The sequence below is a fragment of the Pelodiscus sinensis genome, chromosome 24 (genome assembly GCF_049634645.1).
Source record: "Pelodiscus sinensis isolate JC-2024 chromosome 24, ASM4963464v1, whole genome shotgun sequence".
In the NCBI taxonomy this organism is placed as follows: domain Eukaryota; kingdom Metazoa; phylum Chordata; order Testudines; family Trionychidae; genus Pelodiscus; species Pelodiscus sinensis.
Genome location: NC_134734.1, coordinates 19045787 through 19065199, shown reverse-complemented (window position 1 = coordinate 19065199; position 19413 = coordinate 19045787). Strand labels below are relative to the sequence as shown.

Below are 19413 nucleotides of genomic sequence, written 5' to 3'. Positions count from 1 at the left end.
GGAAGATGGGATTTTTCAGTTTAGAAAAGAGACGACTAAGGATGGATATGTTAAAGGACTATAAAATCATGTCTGGTGTGGAGTAAGTAAATAAGGGAGTAAATAGCACCTCTTTTCAGAACACACGAAACAGAGCTCGCCAAATGAAATTAATAGGCCGCAGGTTTAAAACAAACAAAAGGAAGTTTTTCTTCACGCAGCGCACTGTCAACCTGTGGAACTCCTTGCCAGAGGATGTTGCGAAGTTCAGGACATTGACAAGATTCAAGAAAAAGCTAGATAAATCCCTGGAGGATAGGTCTACCAACGGCTGTTAGCCAAGATGATCAGGAATGGTGTCCCAGGCTCGGTGGAAAGATGCTTTCAAAACAGGAGGAAGGTTAAGACAAGACCAAACGAGTGATCTTACATGCCAGACGTCATCCTTATCAGTGAACGAGGCTAACGAAGCCACGCCCATGTCCCCTTTCAGTCTGGCAGCAAGGATTGCTAAAGGAATCTGGCAGCACCCCGCTGTGGGCAGGGACTTGGAAAATCATGACCTGAAGGAGGAGGAGGAACACCTGGATTGTGGCTTCGGGCCATTTCTGTCCCCACCGAGCAAATGTAGGTCAAATTCTTCCCTGTGGGTGCAGGGAACAGGCTAGTGGCAGGGAATGGAGCAGGTCCAATCAACCCTGGGAATGCTACCCCCACTGAACTCCCCTCCTCCTATTGCGCCAGGCAAACACGGGCACAGATCAGGGGGAACTGGAGTCCGGCCCCAGCCCCATGCCCCACAGTTATTCTCTAACTGGCAGCGCTCAGAGCAGCAGCAGCCCTTGGTCCTCTCTCCAAGGGACAGACGTGTTTTTGCTACGTGGAACAGGAAGACGCACAAGCCAGTCAGCACAGGCAGTAAGGGAGACAGGGGCTGTGCCAAGCTCACTGGGCGAACTGAGACACAAACAAATGTCTTCAAAGAACACATTTGGCTCAGGCCTCTCGGCAACGAGCGTTTGCCTCCTTTGGAGCATGCCTGGCCGGGATCGCCGCCTGGCAAACGCACAAGAGAAGCAGGCGACAGAGCACAGAGCCATCAATCTCCCCAGAGCAACACCGATTTCCTGTAGTGCTTATGTGATGTGCTGGAGAACCCTCGAACCTGCCCTGTTCATAGAATCATAGAACACTAGAACCTGAAGGGACCTTGAGAGGTCATCGAATCCAGTCCTCTGCCCTCATGGCAGGACCCAGTATCATCTCCAAGCAGCTGCAGGCCAAGCTGCCTCTGTGCCCCCCAAACCTAGCCCCTGCTGCAGCACGCCGAGTGGGTTCGGTCACTCGCTCAATCCGGGTCATCACTGCTGCAGCAAGAAACAAAGGGACCGGTCGCAGGGGGAAGTTTTTGATGGGCGACACCCATCTGCTGAGCTTCCGCTCAAGAGACAGGACTTGTTTGGCCTCTGAACAGCTGCCCACAATCTGGGTTGACTTTGAGTCAAAGGGTGTGTCTAGACTACAGGGTTTTGTCGACAAAATTATACCTGCGGTTGTTACACTGACGCCAAGTTCTGTCAACATAACGTCAACAGAACTCGGCAGTTTTGTCGACAGCCGTAAACCTCATTCTGCGAGGAATAACGCCTTCTGTTGACAGAGTTCTGTTGGCAGAAGGCGTTATTGCATCTACACTGTCCTTTGCGTCTACACTCTCATGTTGACAAAGAGGCTTGCTTTGTCGACAGAACTGGATGTAGTCTAGACGCCCTTTGTTGACAAAAGCCTATAGTCTAGACATACCCAGAGATCATCCGAAGAAACTTCTTGTGCGAGAGCGCATCCACCCTGCAAAAGCGCATTGGTAAAGCGATGTGCTTTTGCGCAAGGAAGTGTCCAGACTGCATGGATGCTCTCTTGCAAGGAAGCTCTGATGACCATTCACAGAATGGCCACCAGGGCACCTGTGCTTCTTTTGATAGGCTGTTTTTGCACAATCCCCCCTTTCCCCGTTTTCTGTCCACACACACCTTTTTGCGTAAGAGCTCTTGCACTAAAAGGAGTTATTCCTCGTAGAAAGAGGAATACCTGTACTGCAAAGACCCTCTGTTCTGTCGATTCACAAAAATGCGCAAACACACTCTTGAGGTGTGGACGTGCCACAAGTTTTTGTGCAAAAACTCTGCCGTGTAGACATAGCCTCTGTGTGTAGGACAGCAAGTGGAACAAGTCAGGCAGACGGAAACAGTAGATTTTTTTAGAGGTGCCCCACCCGCTTTGCATATTCGACAAGAGGCAATATTAGCCAGCCTGGAAAGCCATGCTCACAACACAGCAGCTGCTTAGCCACTCTTGTGGGGGTTTTAAAAAATAAGCATGATAGCAAAAGGGCGTTTAATGAGAGTCCATACGAACCCAAGTCAGCTTTGACCCCACCCCCTACACTACAGCCTCTAACTCCCAACCTCCAGCTCCTGACGTGACCCTCTCCACACTCCGGCGGCCTTCCAGCCGCTGGCCTGTTCCCCATAGCCCGTTGGCTCAGCTCCTGGAGGTTTAAAGGCAAACCCAATCCCAGCTTCCCAGCTTCCTTTTCCCAGCTTGGCAAAACCAGCCCCCTGCTCCCCTGGGAGACTGGCCCAATAGCAGAAAGGACGCGACACGGAGAGAATGGTTTTCCCATGCTGAGCGCCGTTCAGGCACCTGTTCATCCTCTCCCCATTCGGCTCCAGCTTAGAAATGACGCTGCCGGTGCTTAATACGTGCAAATAAAATCCTGCTTCCCCCTGCACCCTCTGCTGTCTGGCAGGAATTGCATTCAGGGTGGTGTATTGCATAGCCCCGAGAACATCTCTGCCATCAACTAGCACATCTTCACTGCTGGGTTCTCTCCAGCAATTGGGACCTGACGTAGCTTGGCCTGGGCAAAGCGCAAGTGACCACGTTCTCCCTGGGTGTATGGCCAGGGCACATCCCGCTCCCTTGGAGCCACATCTTCACGATCTAATCCCGGCTATCGGCTTCCAGGGATGGTCCCCTCTTTGGGCCATTGTCTGACCTTTCCTGCTTGGCTCCCCTATCAGCCACGCTTGATCAAAGGCCATAGCAAGTACACGTCCCATCCTGCACACCGTATTCAGAGCAAGTAATACATCCAGTGCTTTTTTTGTGATGGTACTGCCTGGGACTCAGTCCCGGCACCTCCAGCCAGAGCTTACCTGGAAAGAACGGAGCCTATCGGCACCTCTGTATGCAAATGTTGGACAGTCGGCTGGGCCGCGTGTCTTAAAGAGTCCATGTCTCTTAAAAGGGCAATGCCAGCTCCATCCCAGCTTTTTTTTTTTTCTCAACAACTTTTCCCCTGGTGTACTGGCACTTATTTTTTTTTTTAAACAAAAAAAGCACTGAATTCAGCTAGTTCTTCATGCTCCCCAAAGCCCTAGCAGCGTCCAGACAGCTGGCGTTCTGACACAGAGCAGTTGGTTGAGAATAAGCCTTAGACTCCCCTGTTCACCGTGACCTGCCAACACAGGTGAAGACAACAAGCTGCCTTGTCTTGGCTGGGGATTTGCGTGTTATGTGGTGAGGAAGCACCTTTTTTCCTAGTGTGGACATGTGCTAGTACCAAAGGCTTGAACATAAGAACGGCCATATTGGGTCAGACCAAAGGTCCATCGAGCCCAGCGTCCCGTCTGCCGACAGGAGTCAATACCAGGTGTCCCAGAGGGACTGAACAGAACAGGGAATCATCAAATCCCTCATCAGATCCCTCCCTTGTCACCCATTCCCAGCCCTGACAAACAGAGGCTATGGACACCATTCCTGCCCATCCTGGCTAATAGCCATTGATGGACCGATCTTCCATGAATCTATCTAGCTCTTTTAAAGTCCTGGTCTTCATAAATTCTTCTGGCGAGGAGTTCCACAGGTTGACTGTGCATTGTGTGAAAAAAAACTTCCTTTTGTTTGTTTTAAACTTGCTGTTCATTTCATCTGGTGACCCCTAATCCTTATGGGAACAAGTAAATAACTTTTCCTTATTCACTTTCTCCACACCAGTCATAATTTTATCCCCCCTTAGTCTCTTTTTCTAAGATGAAAAGTCCCAGTCTTTTTAATCTCTCTCTACATGGCAGCTGTTCCAATCCCCTAATCATATTTGTTGTCCTTTTCTGAACTTTTCCCAGAAACCTGTTCTCCATTACATTGGGAGGGGCTCTGGTATTGTTCTAACATAGCTGCGCTGCTAAAAGCCTCCACATGGACACAGTAATTCAGTTAGAAAGCATTTAGGGCAGCATGGCTTATATCATATCACCAAACCAAGCGTGGCAGAGGCACTTTTAGATCTGCCTACACAAGGCAGGGCCGCTGCTTTATTTATACCAGCACAGCTGATGCTGCAAAACCTTAAGTGTAGACAAGGCCTTTAGTGCATGTAATAACGGTGTAGTAGTAATAAACCCCAGTCCTTTTCAACGGTAGCTGTCAAATCAGATCAGGATCATTATCCCGTCTCCAGAGGGGACGCAACTTGCCTAAGATCTTCCAGCCAAGCCAGAACTGGGTCAAGAACTCAGATGTCCTGAGCCACAGCTAGGTGCTCTGTCCACTAGGCAGCACTGCTGTTCTAGCAGCACAGTGTGCAGGGAAACAACTGGACATGGCTCGTCTTCACTACACCAGCTTTTTACCTGGATTTAAACGAGGCCCAACCCTTCCCTGTGTTTGATCAAGGCTACAGGTGTTTGTTCTGTCTCCCAAGGAGCAGCCTCTAATAAAGAAGAAAAGAACAAAGGTGGAGTGCATTCATTCCAAGTGCCTCCCCTTACTGGCAGCCAGGGAGCGCCAGCATCCGTGTGTGTCAATAAGACTAGTTCTCTGGCCTGTGCAACGCAGACTACACTGCCATGATCCTTTCCGGACCTTCAACTGTATTGCTGCAAAGGGAGACTGCACACTGGAACAGCTAACAGGGTGGACCAGAGCTAGCCTAGCTCAGTGTTTCTCAGCCAGCGGTACGAGTACCCTGAGGGGTTCTCGAGAGAAGTCGGGGGGGGGGGGGGGGGGGGAGAGGTACTGCAACAACTGAAATTGGAGGAAAACTGAATTTTTGTTTAAAGTTTTATATCACTATTATTTTTGTACTTTTTACACCCAAAAATTTCATCGCTCGCCTGGCTACGATTAAGTTGTTTAAACAAACGTGTTGCAACGGTAGAAAAAATTGTCTGTGTCTGAAAAATGTAAGTACGGCGGGTACTTTTTTTTTTTTAAAAGGTTGAGAAACACTGGCTTAGCTCACAGTAACAAACACTTTGTGTGGGGGAGGGGGAGATTATACCAAGTGCGTCAGGATTCATGAATCTATGAGATATTAATCCTGTATCTGCTGCTTGGGGATCTGATGCCTCCCTCAGAAGATCTTGTGCTGGTCCCTGTCAGAAACAGGACACTGGGCTAGATGGAGCTCAGGTCTGTCCCTGTTTGGCATCCCTGGGGCAGCGGTGGGGAACCAGCGGCCTGCAGGGGGGCCAGTAGAGTTCTGTATGTGGCCCAGACGACCGTTTTCCAACATGCAGGGTTGCCAGATTCCACTGGTTTCCAGCTGCACAGTTTTATTCCTGCCAGTACAGGCTGAAACTCTCAACCAGGAGTCTCTGGTCTAGCAACATCCATAGTCCGGCATGGACGCTCCAGGACCAAAATCCCAATGTAGGACCAGCAGTAAGGATCCCTGCGGGGCCAGCAGGGCAGCGGGTTGTCTGCAGGGAGCTGACGGCAGGGCCACCCAGCGTGTAGTAGCAGGGCTGCCCAGCGGGGCTGGGAACCCTGGCTCGCAGTGTGCACGGGACTGATAACAGAGCCCCAGCTCAGCGCGTGCAGCTGCTCACGGTGCCCTAGTGCACGAGGCTGTCCAGAGCCCCAGCGCATGGTGCACGTGGCTGCCTGGAGCCCAAGCGCTGGGTTGTCCAGTGCAGCCACAGCAGCGATGGGCTGCCCACTGTGTTGGCAGAGCAGCAGGTGAGGAGCCAGTGGCAGGGGTCCAAAAATGACCTCCCATGCTCCAGCAAAATCCCTCATCCGGGATCAGTCAGATCTTGAGGGTGACAGACCAGGAAGGGCCAACCTGTATTACTAAAGTGACACAGGTGAAGTGAGGTGCAGGTGACTGCACACCACATGGACTGGGAGAGCCGGGTGCTCCCTCTGCAGCCAATCACAGCGCTGCCATGGTTCCATCGGCACATCCTGCAAATTCCAGGGATGCAAGCGCTGGGAGCAAAACTACCCTTATCCTGGAGACCATCTTGGTTGCAACAATCTTGTGGCTCCCTGAAATGGAGGAGGGTCACTCACATGGCCTAGGTTGCCCCTCACTGCCCTAGAGTTGTGACATTACCTAGAGAGGAAGTCACGGAGCGTTTTACACGAGGGAGGGCAATGCTGGCAGTGCATATATGCCCAGCAGCTAGCTCTTGTCTTACAGTTTAAGCCCATTCGAGCAGGGACCATCATCAAGTTGTGTGTCTGTGAAGCACCTAGCACCATGGGAGCTGATCCCTGCTGAGGCCTAGATGCTTCTGAAATAAACAGAACAGAACAGCAGAGAGCAGGACCCCCTCAATTATTATTGAGAACCAACCTCCCCCCAGGGCAGCTTACTGCAGCACAGCGCAATCCGAAAACCATGCTATCCAGAGCATTCGCCCTGCCACAGTTGCATGCGAGGGGGGAAAAAAACTCAAGGACCACCGTGGAGCTGCTCTGAAATAAACCTCTTTATTCCTCGTTGGTTACGCCCCTTTTAGATTGCAGAAACAATCCCCTTTGGACTGCGTTGCTCTGACCAGCGACAAAGAAGATAACAAACCAAACCGAACACCCCACCCAGCACTCGGATATTTGAGAGCACAAATTTAAACCCTCTGCAGTGGGTGAAGAACAAAAAGTCCATTCATGCCGCAGCCCTGGATCGAGGCTCTCACAGAAAGACTTGCTCGGCTGGGAAAGATTTCCTTAGCAGCACTCTCGGAACCGGCTGAGCACGGAACAAGTATTCCAGTTCCCTAACCGGATCTGATTTGCTGCATTGCTGCCCTGGGGTTATTTTTGTTCTTCAGGCAGCTCTGAAGGTGGGACTAGCCTGGTCACTTTCAGGCTCTGATGCGCCCGAGGAGCACTCTGGACTAGGTTGTCTCTCTAGGAATGTAAATCCCATTTAATCAGTTAACTGGTTAAATGTTACGTTGAACCAGTTAATCGCTTACCCAGGAACCCATGAGCCAGGGGACACGCCAGCCCTGCCTAGGGATATTAATGGTTAACCAGTAAATGGGTGAGGCTTACTGGTTACATCAGGGCTAGAGCAACTCCCCGCACATCCTGGGAAGGAGGCTACTCTAGCCCCACGGGGCTTGCCACAGGCCCAGGGTGCTTCAATCTGGCCAGAGCAGCCCCCATTTGCAGCAGGTGGGGGTGGGGGGGTTCCAGCTGGGCTGGAGTGACCCTCCCATTGAATTGGCTAACCAGTCAAACTTAACCTTTAACCGATTAACCAATTAAACGGGATTTTACATCCCTGCCCCTGCCCCAGCAACAGCACAGGCGGGGAGCTGCTCCAGCCCAGGCAGGTCTGCTGGTTAACTGGTTCCATCCCTAATGGGGAGAATTTTGAGAAGTGTCCTCCCCCCATCAGCGGCACGGACACAGCTTGGGGGCAGGCAGTTTTAAACCATGCTGGTGTTCAGACGGAGCGTGGACAGGCACAGCCCCCATACATACGTACGTCCTTGCTGCCAGCGGTGGGCAGGTCTCCCACTGGTGGGTCACACTGTGATCCCACAGACCATGTTAGCTGCTGGCAACAAATGCTCATTTGTAGAGTCATTTTGGTAACTTAAAATGCACCTGCTCCCATCCAATAGTCTTTGAACTGCTGGGACCAGGGAACAGAAATTGCTCCGGCTCAGTCCCGGGATGAACACCTACAGCGAATCAGCTCCGTCTAACTGCAGATGTGGAGCAGCTGCAGGGTTGCAGAGGAAGGCTGCCAGGACAATACTGCTGACGTTCAATTTCGCACAAGTGAAACACATTTAAAAGAAACATTTTCCACTGAGAATGTAAGACCGACCCATATTTCAAGTCGTCCCAGTCCTAGCAATGTGTGTAAACCCCTGGGTTCCACAAACACAAACATTCTGTGCTGGACACAGGCAAAAATCTCTGCAGCTTGTTAGTGAGCAAATTAAAGTCCCATTCAAGATTAGCTTTAAGGGGAGCTATAGGCAAACTCCTTAGGAGGCTTCTGCAAAACATCCTGCGCTCTCATGGAAGTAGCAAGATTGCAGTGAGTTAACTACAAAAATAAATAACATTGTATATATTACTTCTGTTACCTCTATTAACATTTTCTTTGCTTTCTCTCTCAGATCCATCTAAAGATCTACAATACTTAGTGCTTGACCAAGATATGAGAAGAACAGCGAGGATTAATTCAAGACAGACAAGTTTCATGAACCCTTATTTCACAGGTAAGGAAGCTGAGGCAGTGGCAGAGTTTGGAAGAGAAACCAGGAGACTGAAAGGATAACTTATTCCCAAGAGGAAAACGACTGTACGCTGGCAACTGTTAATTATGCAGCAAATTCAATGTCCAGAGATCTGCTATCGAAGCTTAGTGCAGGATCCAGAGAACAAAGTTGTTGAGGGGGAGAGAGGCTCAGTCTGACTAAGATCTGTTGTTAGAGATTTTGGTTTGTGCGCTCATACCAAGCGTATAGAAGCCAGTTCCCCATTAAGCTAGTTTTCATAATGCTCCAGGGAAAGCTTATTGGTATGGAAAGTTTTCTACTGGTAGCCAGAAAGTGAGCGGTGGGGTGCCATGAAAAAGTTTCATTTTCATCTACATTTTCCAAGGAGAACTTGGGAGTTTTAAAAATCAAACCCTAAAATAGCGTAATTCTGAAATGCTGCGGGTGGTGCCTTGTGCTTCCAAGTCCCCTTGTAAGGCAGGTCACACTTCAGGGCAGTCCCATGACTGCAGGGCATTAGAGACACAATCTGGCTGGGGACCCTGACCCCACACAGAATAGGAGTAAAAGGCACCTGAACTGTGCAGCTGCATTTCAGAATCAAAATCATTTCCATTCCCACGTTCCGCTTTTTGACTCGAAATCAAGACAGCCTTCCGGGGAAAGTGGACACTTTTTGCAAAAATTCTGTTTGATCAAAGTCCAGATTTTCCCCTCAAGAAAAAGGACGGAATGGAAATGTTTCAACCAGCACTAAAAATGGCTTTGCAAGACTCTGCGGCGATTCTTTCACGACGGCACCTTCCAAGTCCACACATCTGTCCCATGACTCAGATCTGCTTTTTAATTCCTGTGTTGGCTCTTAGGAGAGCAGGATCTGATTTCTCTTCTGACTCGGGCATCACTAACTGATTTGTCCACTAAGTCCAACAAAAGGGACAAATTATGTTCTACTTAACCCTCTTTTAGGCACGGAAGCCAAAGTCTCCTCCCACCTCCTGCAACTTCTCCATGCTAAAGAAGAATGGGTCACAGCAACCGGATAAGATACAATATGGGTGTGGATCACTCTCTCAAGCAGAACTAGATCTGGACCATTACCCATCCCATTTAGACTGCGTATGGTGTAAAGGACAGACAGCATGCTGAATTATCAAGTAGCAAGTTCCTTCAGCAGCCAAGAGGGCTGGCAGACATATGGAAGGAGCAATAAGAGATACATGTAAGAACAGAGAATTTACATGCTTGCAGTGCAGTAAGCGGCAGACCAAGGGTTAATTGCATTTGTTCTTTGATAAAAGATGTGACGTTGCAACACCAAGTCACACGCACAGCTCACTGTCTCTGGAATCCACAGACTGCACCAACTCCCAGCAGCAGTTCTCTGCACAACAGGCAACAAATCGGTCCTTCTTGTTCGGAGGTGAATCAGATACTGACCGGCCAGCTGAAGGTGGGACGACACGACAGCTGCAGTGGAGCTCAACGGACAGAGGTAGCTTCCAGAGAGGTCCTCCAAAGTCGATGAATGCAGAAAAATCTGCACCACATCACTGATTCAGGAGACCCCCCTCAGGGCAGAGCTCTCTCTTCAGTGCAGGAGAGATCAAAGCAGGGAATTAGGGAGCAGAAGCCAAGGTGGGCTCGGCTGCAGCCTGATTGTCTGACAAGCCAAGACGACTCACTGGGAGCTCACCTGCTGCTGCAGGGACTTCGTGGAATTCAGCTGGATAAACAGGGCTAAGACAGGATGGAAGAAAGAATGGACATGTCAGCTCAGAACACAGCCATGGCAACCCGAGAGCCACATGCATGCCGGGCCCTGGAACTTCCCAGGGAGAGGCAGCGCCTGCCCTTTGCTCTGCAATCACTGGCACAGGGCTGCTCTCAAGTCACCAACTCTCCTGCAGAAATCTGACTCGCTCTGCTTTGCCAAGCCACCAAGGCCTAATGATCCTGCTCTTTTGACAGCTCTCCTGAGCAGCACAGGTAGGGGGCCCGGCAGCTTCTCCCCAAGCTGAGAAAGGCCAGAGGTTTGGAGCTGCAATCCGTCTCTGCAAAGCAAGCAGCAGGGACCAGGGCTGGGTATTTCCTTACGGATTCAGCCAGCATGGACCTTACGCAGGGAAGAGACCAGATCAAGGCCTCAGTCTCTCAGCTCCACCCACCAGCAAGGAGTTTTGCACCAGAGAAGTTGCCCTGACTTCAACAGGACAGGGCGGGCTAGCGGATCGTGCTACACACTGCCTTTTAACAGACAAGATCTTTGCTGCCCTCTATTGGCTGGTTCACAAACTTTTGAGCCTGCTGCTACTGAGCCTAGTGCGTTCAGAGTACCACACCCTGAGTTCAGACCGCACTGAAGACCCATCCAGATCATCCCAAGGAAAGACTGGGTCACCTAGAGACAGGTGGTTCTTGGAGATGGAAGAAGAGGCAAACAGGACTCTACGTCACAAGGGGAAGCTCTGGGACCTTTATATCGCCACCAGAACCTTGGATGGTGTGGCTGGAGGAGGCTGTGGTCATGTCCAGGCACCAGTGTGGGACGGCAGACACAGTACCAGACACTGTTCTGTTCCTTGCACAAAGCTACCTTGACTGGGACAGAAGGTCTGAGGCCCCCACAACCCTACCTGACCCTCCATAGACCAAGCATCCAAAGGTTCTTCGTCATCTATTAAAGCCAGATGCGTGCTCCTTACCGGTTGCCTCGGCATGAAGTGTTTGGCCATCGATGCTCCTGACGTGACAGGACAGAAACACTTTTCTTCCCTCGATCTGGTCCACTTTGCTGTCCACCAAGACCACTGAACCCAGTGGAATGGGGCTGCAAGGAAAAAACAGCTGATCCTTAAGGAGAGCCCACATTTTACAGATGGGGACTAGAGGCACAGAAAGATCCAGTGCCAGGCCCACATTGTAAAGGGAGGCTGAACCCAGATTCCAAGCCAGTGCTGTGTTCCCTATAAGCTTTGTGCATGCACGGCCACACAAGAGAGATTCACATGCTGCCCAGCTGCTTAGCAGAGGGTGAATAGCTGACAGCATGTTTTCAGGTGTCTTTCCCTCCACCTTGCTCCGTCCTGCAGCTGCTCCAGAGAGGGACCCTCCTACTAGCTGTACAGGAAAGGGGGTGGGGAGGGTAGGAGGAGAGTCCTGATGCCAGGGTGTTCCTTGCCCTGTATCCCATCTCTACAGAGCATGGAGAAGCAGAGGGAAACACAGCCTGGCTCAAGGGAACTCTTAAGTTGCTACAGTCTGAACAGTGAGTGACTGCCTGACTTTCTTAAAGAGGCAGTGCACTGTTTCTGAGCCTTCATCAGCAGTCAGCTCACACTGTCCTTCTCTCCCTTTACTACATCTCCTCAGAGTACGAGAGGGGGGACAGAGCCTCTTACTGAGGTCTGACGTCTACCCTGAAGGGTGAGAGCCTTTCTTGAAGAGGCAGTGCAGTGTTTAACCTGAGATTTCCCCAGCAGCAGCTCTCACAGTCTCTCTCTGACTCACATTCTCTCTTTCTCTCCTCCCTTCCATCTTGGCAGGGCAGGGGAAGGGGAGACAACAGGGCTCAGGAACATAGCAGGACAGCTTACATAGACAGGGCTTTCTTAGACATGTACCAGGCAGCAGCCTGCACATATACTGTCTCTGTCTCGCTCTCCCACCCACACACCCTGTCCCTGTGTCACCCACACAGTCTGTCACACATATTATGTCACTCACCCACAGTTGCTTTCACACACCTCCTAACACGTACTTGAATTATTGTTGTTGTTACTACCTACTTCCTGCAATGCACAGATATTCTCTGTAATTTTATTCTTTCAAAGTGTGTTATTTTAGTATTTTGCCGGGTCTGTACATTTTTATTTCTCTTGCACTTAAATTTAATTATTTGAGTGAGTTCTAAAATGCCTAACCTGTCCTGACCGGAGTAATCATCCCTATGCTAACTTTAAAAAAATAAATTAAATCTAGGGTTTTTTGGTTTCTACTGATGGTGCACAACAGCAGCACAGGCCTTGGTGCATGTAACAACTTGTATTCCGCACATGGATGGGAAAAATTAGAGGGAACACTGATCCAGTGGCTTAGTTGTAATTCCACTGCTCTTTGGAAAGGGCTGCCGGGATGTGGTAGTGGTGCACAGGGCCATAAGTCTAAGAGCATCAAGTTGTCAAATTACAGCAGAGCAGGATGCAATTGAAGTCATTATTTATCCCCATGGCAACCTGTGGCCCATGGGGGTTTTTACGCATGGTCCACGAAACATTTTGTTCACTGTTGCTCACGCACAGGGTTGCCGGATTCTGCTGGTTTTTGACTGTGTCGTTTTTTCTCTACCGGCATTACTAAAGTGAGGCCCGTAAAGCAAGGGCACATGAAGGGAGGGGTGTTCTGATTGCACACAACACTGACTGTGAGAGCCGTGCGCTCCCCCTGCATCCAATCAAAGCGCTGGTACGGTTTCATCGGCACCCCGCAAATTCTCGGTATGCAAAGTGCAGTTAGCAAAACCATCCTGTCCTGGCAGATCATCTTGGTTACAACAATCTTGTGGGCCATTGAGATGATGGAGGGCCACTTACTCAGTGCTCTCACTAGCCTCGGTTTCCCACCACTGCACTAGATGCTGCACAAGTACAGACCCAGGAGATGGGCCCTGCCCCAAAGAGCTTACAATCTTCTGCACGGTCATAGCCCCCCTGATTTTATAGCTAAGCCCTGAGGCTACAGAGAAGCCTTTGATCACTTACTTCCTGTAGTTTATACTGAGGTTAGCAGTCATCACCCGGCCAGCAACAAATATAGCGCAGCCCCCAACAGTGCTGTCAATGATAGTTGCAGTGGAACCACCGTGGGCAAACCTAAAGGGCAGAGGAGGAGGGCAACATAAGAGATGGTTGAACACAATCGCTTGAGGCATAAGAGCTGCTGCTCCCCACCTGAGTCAATTGCAGGTGAGTATCTCAGAACTCTCAGGTAGGACAATTCACATGACATCCTTACCCGCGATGCCCTTCCAGATAGGGCCCTGGCTGGAACAAACACACCATTCTCTTCTCAGACGGGTTAAGGAACATGGCATATTCGAAGCCCACTCCTTCGGTATCTAAGTTTCTGGGGAAGAAGCGGGTTCCCTTCCGCTCCTTCTCATTTGCTAGCTTCAACGATTCTAGTTGGGAGAAGGAAAAGTGACAACAGATGATCTAGAATTCCAGAGACAAACAGGCAGACACACACACACGCACATGCACACAAGCCTTGCCTGGTACATGATCAGCAGTATCGCTGTAGGAAGGAATCCTTTTCCATGTCCCATCTTTACACATTTCCAGGAACCTGCTATACAAATCCATCATGTCCTGGCTCCAGCTGGAGTTGGGGAGGGCGTAATCCTTTGACCGTTTGGACTGAGAGAGCCAGGCCTGAAAAGAAATGGTTGAAATACCATGAAGATGGTGACCATTTCCTAATAACCCTGATGAGCATTCATATAGCATGTTGAGTCTTCAAAGAACTATGAAAACCAGACAGCCAATGGGAGCGGAGAGATTTTGCTGGGGGGAGGGGGAGGTATATGAGAAGCTTCCTCCTCCCCCCTGCTGCCTGGAGTAGAGAGCCACAGGCTAGCAGCCAGCCATTTGGAGGGATTTTGCGGGACCAGGGGAGGTCATTTCTGGTCCCCCTGCCACTGCTCCCCCTCGCCCTGCTGACACCAGCTTACTAGCTGCTCTCCCGTACAGCCCAGCTAGGCCACATGCTGGGCTTCCCCACTCCTAGCCCCTCTGGCAGCCCAGCTGAGCTGCGCACCAGGCTTCTATGCACCTGCCCCCAGAACAACCCAGATGAGCCACAAGCTGGGCTTCCCGGCTCTCCTGGCAGCTTCCTGACTTGGTTAGCCCATTTGGCGTGTGGTGCTGGGTTCACAGCTCTCCTCCCGCTCTGCTGCATTGCACATGGCTGCCCCTCCCTCACTGCAGTGTGCCGGAACTCACGCATCCTGGAACATCCATGGTCTTATTGGACCATGGATGTTGCCGGATGAAAGAGTCCCGGTTTACAGAGGTGTAACTGGTACATATGTAGAGTTTGAAGGGACTTTGAGAAGTCTTCTAGTCCACTGAGGAACCACCAAGTAAACTTACAACACCATGCTTGACAAGCGTTTCATAAAAATCATAGAATCATAGGCCTGGAAGGGACCTTGAGAGGTGATCTAGTCCAATCCCCTGCGTATCCAAGGCAGGACTAAGTATTAGTTTGTCTAACCTATTCTTAAAAACTCCATGATGGGGATTCCATAACCTCCCTTGGCAACTTACTCCAATGGTTAGCAAATCTTATAGTCAGCAGGGTTTTCCAATACCTAACCCAAGTCTCCCTTGCTGCAGATTAAGCCAATTACTTCTTGTCCTACTTTCAGGGGACATAGAGAACAACTGCTCATTCTCCTCTTTATAACAGTCTGTCACATATTTAAAGACGGATGTGGTCCGCACTCAGTCTTATTAGGTCCCCACCTTGACCAACTGCTAGCTAGTGAAACTAGCTCTAGACAGAACATTAGCCAAATATTCTGAACATCCTTTCCAGGGTAGGAAAGCAGTAGTTCCTCCTGCTCTGAATGCACTTACTAAATGGCATCAAGTATGCATATATAAATTTTTCTTCCAAGTAAGCAGAGTATATTTTAATGAGGTAGCAAGATATCACTTTGTGAACACAGACACATAGTTAAACATCTTTTTTTAAACGTATCTTACAAGTTTCTAAAACCAATCTACAATCATTATTGATGCTGCGTTTATTGACCACATCTCACATCAATAAAAGTCAGTTTTGCTTTTGATTAAAATTGATTACAATTAATTTCAGTTTTAGCATCTCTGCTTCCAGGTTACAAACCCTAGCAGATCACAGTTTGGCTTTAAAAAATAACTCTTCATTTGAAGAAAAAACACCAAAGCCTGTGAAACTTTTCTATTGCTCTTAGGTCTTCAAACCTCAAGTTCTGGCCCAAATACTATAACGTGTTATTATTCATAAGACTGCTGCTTGTAATACAGGTAGTATTATTAACACATTAGGACTATCTGCTAGAAATATTTCCAAGCTAGGAATTGGATTAAATATGCCTTCAGGTGATCTTATTAGCATAAAGTCTTCTGTGTCTGTTTTAAGGAACAGAAGTGAAGATGGTGCATAATTCATGATGACACTGAGAACATCTTTGAGATACTCAAGAAAATAGTTTAATATAGCAAATGAAATTCAGATGGCATTGATTTGTTACGTTTAAGAAAGGCAAAAGCTTTTTTTTTAATTGTTTTTGAAAATAATTTAATTAGGAAGGTCACCACCCACTAATATTACTTGGCTATTATATAAAGGCTTTCACGATGGGGTGGAGAGAGAACTTTCCTACCCTACGAGATTTCGCTCCCTCATCTAATGAGGGGAAACTGGGAGGCAAACAGGTTGAGAAATTGAGACTGACTATTCATTTTAGATGCCTCAACATCGGTGAGTCAAAAGCTGAGACACTGTGGCTTAATTTTCATAGGTCCTGAACATCTACTACTGCAGAGACACTGGGAGATGTTCAGCACCCCTGAAAAGCAGACCCCAAATTGGGCACCCATAAATCACATCATCCCAGACGAGTGGCCACTTTTGACCAGGCTTAAATCCAAGGCCATTGACAGAGCTAGCATCAGAGCTGAGACTGAAACAAGGAGTCCGGTGACACTTTAAAGACTCACAAATGAAACTGAGAATGAGTTGAGACTGAAAACCTTTTGCCTTCCAGCTCCCTGTCCCTCAAACTGGGAACTGATACTCACCAGAGAGTTCCAGAGCGGACTGCATGGGGCACCTGGATTTAACCCTCGAACACCACCACAGCATGGCACTTTTGGGTCCAGACGGAGAACTGCACTTTGACCGAGCCCCCTTGCCAGCCTAATACAATTCCTCCACATGGCTTCTTCTGCAGAGACAGCAAACACTGAATCTTGCTCTGCCAAGGCAGTCCTTCAGCGCTGTCCCGGTTGCACAGGAGGCGGATGATGCAGCTTAGCCCCACAAACGGGAATCACTTTGGCTCGGGCTTTTAGCGGCTTCAGAGGGGACCTGCCCACCGGAGGCTGATTTCACAGTCGCTGGCGAGCGGCCTCTTGGGAGGTTCCACGGAGCTGGGTGGAGGCTGAGGCGGGATGGGGATTTTGGGGCCAGCCCCGGCCCTCCGACCAGGGGCTGCGCAGCAAGGGCCGGACCAGCCTCAGCCAGGCTCTAACACCAGCACCAGCTCTGTGGCTTGTGCCTACGTCACTAACCTGAAGGGGGGGGGCTTAGGGCCCCCCCAAGGGCTCAGGCCGCAGCAGCTGCCAGAGCGGTGTGGGGGGGGAGGGTTTTGACCTTGAACCCCCAGTGACCTCTGACCCCTGGAACGACCTCCTGGCCCCCGCAGGGATGCGGGGCGCCCCGGTGACCTTTGACCTAGGGTGGCTATGGGCTGACCTCTGACACCCCCACGGACAGGGGGAGGAGGGGGGGGGGCTTCCCGCTGACCTTTGACCCCAGTGCAGGCGGCAGCGCCCTCTAAGGCGAGCTCCGGGTGCGGGTGGGTCCCGGCCGCGGCCCCCGCCGCCGAGCTTCCCCGGCGACCCAACGTCAGGTCAGGAGGGGCAGCCGGCTTCGACGTTACAACGGAGTGACGTCACGCGCCGGGACACGTGACAGGGTCGGCGCGCTGCCGCCCCGCCCCTTCCGGCGCCCTGTCCCCGGTTGCCATGGGAACCTGGGGAGGCTGGAGCGAGACCGTTTTCCCGCGCCTATAGCTATAGGTCCTATATAGATCTATAGAAAGAGACACCCCCAGAGCTTAGGCAGACCCTATAGAATGATCCCATATAGCCCCCACAGAGCCCCCCACACTCCTATAGGGTCATCCAGTCCCGGCTGGGCCTCTGTGGAGGCCCTTATAGCCCCTCCCCCAGTCTATACTGTCAGGCCCCTATAACTATCCTCGACTCCCATACGGCCCCCTCAGGGCCAGCGAGCTCGTAGCGCGCCCTGGTCATGCCCAAACCACGTCCGGCCCCAGGAGGACGTCTTACTCCGGCGCCTGCAACCCGCATTGCAGGGGGGTTAAGGGAAGGCGGAGGAAGAGGGCTCGGGTTCGAAATAAGTGCTGTGTAGACGCGTCCAAATTCGAAATAAGCCATTTCGACATAAGCGACGCAATTAGCCTAGCTCAAGTTGCCTAGCTTATTTCGGATTTAGCCTTGCTGTGTGGATGTACCCATATAGGCCCTATAGAGCCCTACACATCCCTTCCTGGTCCCTATACATCCCCTGGGCCTATCTGTTGCCCTATATGGTCCCCAGCAGCCACCTAGCCTCATATAGCTCTCATTGACATGCATAGCCCCATACCTTCATGCCATCTAGCTCTCACTGACATAAAGCCGATGAGGTCCTACATACTGTATACTTGAAACCTCTGTCCTGACACAGAAGTGGACATAGGATGAGCAATGAGGAATGTGAGATCCTATGACTATGACGTGACTGTTGCCAAATGACTTCACAAAGCTTTCTTTATGTGGCAGGCCTGCATTTTTATTTAATTCCTTTGAGAGGGGAGGGTTTCTTTGAAAGTCACGTTTTGGTCATACAGACCTAGCAAAGGTTCAGCTTTGTGAACGTCTGGGGAAAAGCGAGCTCTGGTAATTACTCTCACCAATTTACATGGACAAGAAACAAAGAAAATAGAAGGATGTACAGGACTGCCCTGACGTTTTATTGAGTACCGCATCACAGAAGAGTGCTTGTCAGGATGATGTTGCCATCCCATAAGTGCTGTGAAACGGCCTCCCATGACTTTGTGCAGGATGGCGTCTGAAAAGTAAGAAACCCCGTTGAAATGTAACACTGTAAATATCATCTCTCACAAGAGCCAGGGATTTTTAAAACTGTCTTAAAATCAGTGCAAAAATGGGAGAAACAGACTAAATATAACATATAAGTCTCAGAATTTGACCGACATTGAGTTCAATGTAAGATTTCCACATCAGGCAAATTGGTGTTCCTGAAGTGCAGCCATCTCTACATTGGAACTCAGCAGGGCTATGTCTACACTCACGGCTTCTTGCGCGAGTAATATGCAAATGAGGCTAAGCGTGGCATATCGCTGAGCCTCATTTGCATACCTAATGAGCCACCATTTTTTTCAGAAGAGGCTCTTGCGCAAGAAGGAGCGTCTACACTGCCCCTTCTTGCCCAAGAAAAACCTTCTTGCGCAATGATGTTCTTCCTGAAAATAATAGGTGTAACGGCATTGCGCAAGAGGGATTTTCTTGCGCAAGAAGGGGCAGTGTAGATGCTTCTTCTTGCGCAAGAGCCTCTTCTGAAAAAAATGGTGTCTCATTAGGTATGCAAATGAGGCTCAGCAATATTCCATGCTTAGCCTCATTTGCATATTACTCGCGCAAAAAGCCGCGAGTGTAGACATAGCCCAGCTGTTTAACAGTTCAAAATGATGTTCAACAACATACACCTCTTTTTTTTGTTTTGGTATGTTAATGTGGTATTACTTTGTGATGTTGGATAGCTGCCATGTTTTACTCAGGAAGCAACTCAGTAAGAGGAAAAATGCTCCCTATGTCTAATCTCACTGCAGCTTAACTTTATAAGTGATTCAGGAAGAGAACTGCTATAGAACAGTGGTTCCCAACCTGGGGTCCACGAGGATATTGCAGGGAGTCCGTGAAAAAAATAAAAGATATATAAAAATTATCATAGAAAATCAGTTTTAAATAAATTGCAAAGTTACAAACAATTATTATTTTTAAATTAAATATCTTCCCATAATGTTATTTATTGCTGT

The 19413-nt window shown here is 49.7% G+C and overlaps 1 protein-coding gene across 1 annotated transcript; it reads right to left on the bottom strand.

The window, feature by feature from the left end:
* Nucleotides 1–6743: 6743 nt before the first annotated feature.
* Nucleotides 6744–17239, bottom strand: THEM4 (thioesterase superfamily member 4). The gene is made up of 7 exons (XM_025182769.2): nt 17094–17239; nt 16367–16512; nt 13789–13948; nt 13530–13695; nt 13277–13387; nt 11222–11346; nt 6744–10256 (listed from the first exon to the last, which is right to left on the bottom strand). The coding sequence occupies exons 2-7, from the start codon at nt 16502–16504 to the stop codon at nt 10198–10200; spliced, it is 759 nt and encodes a 252-aa protein (XP_025038554.2). The 5' UTR covers nt 16505–16512; nt 17094–17239; the 3' UTR covers nt 6744–10197.
* Between the last annotated feature and the right edge of the window lie 2174 nt (nt 17240–19413).

What these genes read in the sequence shown, in the direction of transcription:
- THEM4 (XM_025182769.2), bottom strand. Translation starts at nt 16,504, where the DNA reads ATGTGGAGGAATTGTATTAGGCTGGCAAGGGGGCTCGGTCAAAGTGCA. An exon ending in GTCCGCTCTGGAACTCTCTG is followed by an intron (nt 13,949 to 16,366) that starts GTGAGTATCAGT and finishes ATTTCTTTTCAG; the next exon opens with GCCTGGCTCTCTCAGTCCAA. An exon ending in CTCAGTATAAACTACAGGAA is followed by an intron (nt 11,347 to 13,276) that starts GTAAGTGATCAA and finishes TTTTCCTTGCAG; the next exon opens with CCCCATTCCACTGGGTTCAG.